General features: G+C 38.1%; 1 protein-coding gene across 6 annotated transcripts in view; it reads left to right on the top strand.

The window, feature by feature from the left end:
- Positions 1–5,332, top strand: part of UTRN (utrophin) — a 692,661-nt gene extending 687,329 nt beyond the window's left edge. For all 6 annotated transcript variants that reach the window (XM_019526790.1, XM_019526791.1, XM_019526792.1 and 3 more), the window contains 2 exons: positions 1,408–1,430; positions 3,208–5,332. In XM_019526790.1, coding sequence (XP_019382335.1) covers positions 1,408–1,430; positions 3,208–3,216 — 32 coding nt within the window. In that variant the 3' untranslated portion in view covers positions 3,217–5,332. The remainder of the gene's footprint in view (positions 1–1,407; positions 1,431–3,207) is intronic.
- Positions 5,333–5,725: the final 393 nt, after the last annotated feature.

Below are 5,725 nucleotides of genomic sequence, written 5' to 3'. Positions count from 1 at the left end.
GGCTGGGGGAGCAGACAGAGGATGAGGCTGGCAGTGGTCCACACATGGTCCCCTCCCCCCTCCTCCAGCCCCCGCTTCCCCACCCCTTATTTACCAGCATGGGGTCTGGGTCCAGCTCCCTGTGGCAGTGAGTGGGGACTGCCTGAATATCCGAAGCTCTCCGAATCTTTTCTGAATTGATTCGGAGAGCTTCAAATTGATTCAGACCTTTTTATCGGTCTCCTGATTCAATTTGGGCCGAATCTCCTCCAAATCGAATCAGCACCTGAAGCTTCACACAGCCTTAGTATGCAGACCATGACCATCCTTGAAGAATTTATTGCAGTAAAGAAGAGCTGAGTTATTCCAGAATGAAGGAGGTCTCCGTGCTATTATAATTAATGAGAGTCTTGTAACAGTGTATCTCTAGTACAGCAGGGAATCTTGTATGGTTTACGAAGTTGAATCTGCATTGCTCTTATAAACTGAATGCATATAATTTTGCAGCAAGCTGTCTCTTAAATATAGCATTGATATTAAGTATCTCTTACAACAGATGCCAGCAAGCCTGCTCCTGTCAGGTATTGAGCCTTTCTTACGAGTTTTTCAAGGCCATGAATTCCTTACAACTTCATTGAGACTTGAAAGCACTTAGCTACTTACAGAATTTCTTTTCTCTGTTAGGTACATAAATGACAGTAGTATTGTAGCAGCTCAGGGTCTCACCCCAGTGGAACAGAGGATACTAGTATCTTCATTTTAGAGACAGGGAGCTGAAAGGCACAATGAGAGACCATGATTGGTCTCATAGGCACTTAAACAGGACCTATATGGAATTTATGTTTTATGAATTTATGAACCTATGTTCATTGCAGTGACTACAAAACCACATAGGCACTCTGAATCTGTTGTTATCCAGATTAAGGCTGGGTGATGCCTAAAATCTGACTAAGTCCCCACTCTGTGATGTGCCGGAGGCATAAGCACGGCAGTCCACCGTCATTCTGGAATGCAGTACAGTGGCATAATGTACCTCTTGTAGTCTAGTGGTTACAGCACCCAACCAAGAAGAAGGTTCTAGGTTCTCCTCAGCCACAGTAAATTCAAATCTGTATCTCTTACTTCTCAGGAGAGTGTCTTAACCACCAAGCTATAAGCTTATCTGGGTGGATACACATGTATTAAAGCTGGGCAGTCAGGCAGCTAAGAGAGCTCAGAAGAAAAAACATGAAGGAGCAGGATTGTCTAGCCCAGGAGGAGGGGAAATGTCCTGAGATCTGCTAACCATCTTTCTCACATTTTGTCAAATGTGTGTATGAAGTCTCTCCTATATTTCAGATATTCTTAATACTATAATGTTTAGCTCTTATGCTATTCTGTACTTCTGCAATATAAATATTCAATTCATTTTTGTTTTTCTATTTTCAGCAAGTTTCTCTGGCAGACAACAGGTACGCTGCATGTTGATTTATTTGTGAAGTGTTTCGGTAGTTATGTAATGTAAGCTTGAGAGTTCCTTTGGAATTTTTACTGGGTTCCAAGGTTTCAGAAATGCACCAAAACTAGCAAACAAATGTGATATTTAAATACTGCTTAATGTTTTATATCTGTTCACCAAGTATAATAATTTGGAAGCAACTGCCACTTTTTGTTTCTTGGGATGGGCAGACGCTATTGAATCATTAATAATTTCAGTAGGAAATGGTAGAAATATACATAACAGAAATATAGTATAAATTGTAAACATACAAGTTCATACCATTTTAGTAGCATATGCCATAAGTATCTCCATAGGACCCAAAGGATATCTCCTGGGACATCAAGTACAGTGTCAAAGAGACAAAGGTATTTTTAATGGTACTTGTAGGCTAAGTACAGATAGTCAAAAAGCCTGAAGCTGAATCAGTTCAATTTTCACAGGTTAGTCTAAGCTGCCTAGATTGAACCAATAAGCAAGGGAACAGACATTCATTTTTGATTCCAGAAATACAGCCACATGCCTGCAGTGGCTCAGGCCAGGAGCTCGGGAGCAGTAAAGTATGCCTCCATGCTCCACTGGAGCTTGGGCCATGACTAGCCTACCCACACTTAAAGGGGGTTTGGGGAGGAGTGTAAAGCATCCTGAGATGCTGGGGGACTGAGTTAACTTGAATCTAGAGGGGACCTGGGACAGAAGTTAAATTAGTTAAGTCGGATACTACATCCATCCAGGTTTATCTTAAACCCATTTTGGCCATTTTGAAAGTGGTTTGTGTGCACTAACTAAACTTCTGTTATGTTACAAATTTGAACTGGTTTCTGATCACCTTTACTAGTTTATGTGTAATTTCTGTCCTTAGCCCTGATGATTGCACAGACTTTCTATTGTTAATCAATACTTACAAGAAAAAATGTTATCTAAGGTCTCCAAAAGCACCCTGAAAATATATTGGAAAAAAATAATTTTTTATAATTCCAGTTTCTCCCTTTCTCTTGTTATGCAGTCACTTTCCCTTTCAGTATACAGCCTTAGAATATTTGGACCAATTTTTCTGACAACAGTTATCTGCCTTCAGAAAATATCTGAAAGAATGGGATTGCTTCCTTAAATGATGATAAATTTGAAGAGTTATGACTTGAATTGAGCCCTGTAGATCATGACTCTCAGAGATCAACCTGTAACTGACTGTGAACAATCAGGTGAGATAACCCAGTACCATCGGACCAACCGGAGACTGGGCTGCAGTCTCTTTGAATTTCTTCTCTGGTTTAATTAATATTGCTTCCCAGAGAATAACCTTTGTCCGAAACAGGCATTTGGAGGACTCTACACATACCCAGTGAGTTTTTGGTCAATAACTCAATTTAAGCAGATGGCTTCAGATTGCCAAAGCTGTCTTCCATAACCATTAGAAAAGAGGACATACGAGGAAAAGTGGAAATGTCCTGGAACTGAAGCTTAGAAGTAAGCCTCTAAATTTATAGGGCTAAGCATGAATGTGGAAACCAAGAACTCCTCTGCAGTAATGCTGATACTTACCTCTATAAATTCTGCACATTATTATCCATGGCTGTAAAACCCAGTAGGTTGACAAGTTGGTTTTTGGCTTGGCTGCCATAGCATGGTTTGACCATAATTAAAAAAAAAAAAATTACCTCCAAGTTTTTCCTTCCTGAGTGTGTAGGGAACTATCTGGAAGGTGGTGCATGTAAATATTGTGATGCGATCATCATTTCTCATCACTACAGGCAATGTGAAGTATTCATTTGGAAGCCAACCAGTGTTTCCTGACATGCAGTGCGGCCCTATTCTACAGTGCAAATCACAAGTTCTGCTTCATCAGAAGACTGCCTGGGACGTGGGAACATGCTGTTCAGCACTGACTGCGTGTTCTACTTGAAATAGTAAAACACTGAATACCCAAAGATGAGGATTTTGTGTTTTTATATTAATATGCTTTCTGTTTCTTTCTTTCCTTCCTTCCTTCTTTTTCCCTTCCTTTCCTTCTTTCTTTCTTTGTTCTTCTCCCTTTCTATGCAACTGTAAATTAATGAACAGCAGAGTATTTGGAAATGGTTATACATTTGTCATTGATTTGTATAAATATACAGCATTGGGAAAAGGGGCAGGGGCTTTATATACATTCTTTTTGATAATAGTAAAGAGAACTACATAAAAGAGTTTGGAGCAAAATGTTACATTTATACATTCCTTTTGGCTCTTTGCATTTACATTGTAAAATACCTTCATTTATCTTCTGACACGCTTATGGTTCTGTACAGGTTATTTATATTTGTGTCAATCATCTGACCAAATAGATTTCCGAAGACCCTTGAATTGTTTTCGGGATTGGTAAAATAACAAGTTCGCCTAACTTGCACTATATCATTATTATCTAACAAAAATTGCCAGTGTGTGCAAACTACAGTATTTAGCACTAACATGATAGACCCTCTTTTTAGTTACAGTAATAGAAATGCCATGCACCAAAATGGTATGTCTAATCGTTGTTTTTTCCCCCTAGTTACTTCCATGCCACACCCCACATAGAGGGATTATTTGTTTTAGATTTATTTAAACTCAGAAATTAGGAGATAGCTAAATGAGGACTTCAACAATTTTTAAGGCTTCATTTATCCCCAACTAAGGTCTGTCAAATATATTTTTACCCAGAGACAAAGCTTTGTTGTTTCTAGCTGTGCCAAACTTTTTTTTTCAAGTCTTTGACTCTCCAATCTGCAAAATGAAGGCTAGTCACATATGATCTGAACACACGCACATTTTTTTATAACTCTTATGAAAATGCCTGAACAATTAAGCCCTTTCCAATACTATTAACACCAGAACATTTTCTTTAAAATAGTGCACCATGTTTAGCTATTTTCATTTGGCCTTGTTTTTGAGTCATTTTTCCTTCTGAAGAATTCATTTACTGTTCTTTTATTTACATGCTTAAAGTACATATAAGCATGGGTTCTGTCATTTATTATGGTAAACGAGTTGTAATATTGGCAATTAAATGATGGGTTTTGCTGCCTTCACTCACTGATGAGTTTACAGCATTGCATGGATACTTACTTTAATTTCAGAAAATACCTTTGATAAATTGCATGCAATAATTTCCCAGGTGTTGTAGAGAAACAAAACTGCACCCTTAAATTACTGTTGTTATTGAAGAAAATTCTCTGAATGCCATTGGAGATCCTGCAAATTCCATACTTCCAGGAGTAAAGATTTAGAGGGTGTGCAGGAAAAACACCACTATTTGTTAATATTTGGTTATCTGCAGCAACATAATGCTGACCATGTTCCTAATTCTTGCTCACAAGTGACTGTGCAAAGCCTGGTATGAACACAGGATTGCCTGAGCTCTAGTGCTGGTTCTCATGGTGATTCTTTCTAAAGCTTTGAGCAAGTCATCTAACCACTCTGCCTCAGTTTCCCCATCTGTAAAATGGGGATGATAATACTTACCTACCTCCCAGAGGTGTTGTGAGGCTTCATTCATTTAATGTCTTTGAAATGTGCTTTGAAAATGAAAAGTGCTATATAAATGCTAATTATTATTATTTTTGGATGGGTGGGAGGGGGGAATTGTCCAGGTGAGCAGGGGAGAAGCTGGTGATTATGTGAATTCTTCATCTATTAAAAGAATATTTGTAGCATAGTTATTTTGAGAAGGAAGAAAGTTTTACAGAAGAGGAAAGCCATGACCACCTTTCTACCTCAGACCCATCTTCATGAATAGTATTGGAAATAGCTTTATGCTCTGTTCCCTGCAAGATATTTTGCTTTTACCAGGCCAGGTTGACATCAAAGCAAATAAATCCTTTATAAAGAAATTCCCTGAATTAAAAAGGTTTCAGTAATCAATTTTGGTGGCTTTTTGTTCTGACTATGAGAGGTTATGTATAAATTGTTTTCCTGCCTGTGTTTGTCTGCTACTTAAAACACTACATTGTAACATTCTTCCTCTGAAACAATAATAAATAAAAGGAATATATTGCAGTAACTTTTAGAAAAGGTATGGGGTTTCTCTGGAGTTTTGTGGTACAGAATGTTCATACTTCTCATTTCTAATACGTTACATGCTGTAAGTTTCATTTTGAATGAAATTAATTTTTTAACACAAGGGTGTTTTGATAGTCCTCAGCTCAGCATTCAGGGCTCAAGGGAGGAAATATGGGGAGGGAGGCGGAAATAATTTTCAATAAATCTAAATTATGTTTTGGTGGGGGTGGTGGATTTTTTTTTGTTTTTGGGGGT

This window comes from Gavialis gangeticus, unplaced genomic scaffold (genome assembly GCF_001723915.1).
Source record: "Gavialis gangeticus isolate Ggan-Ray unplaced genomic scaffold, GavGan_comp1, whole genome shotgun sequence".
Classification (NCBI taxonomy): Eukaryota; Metazoa; Chordata; order Crocodylia; family Gavialidae; genus Gavialis; species Gavialis gangeticus.
The sequence above is the reverse complement of the archived record's forward strand: the minus strand, read 5'-3'. Positions and strand labels throughout refer to the sequence as shown.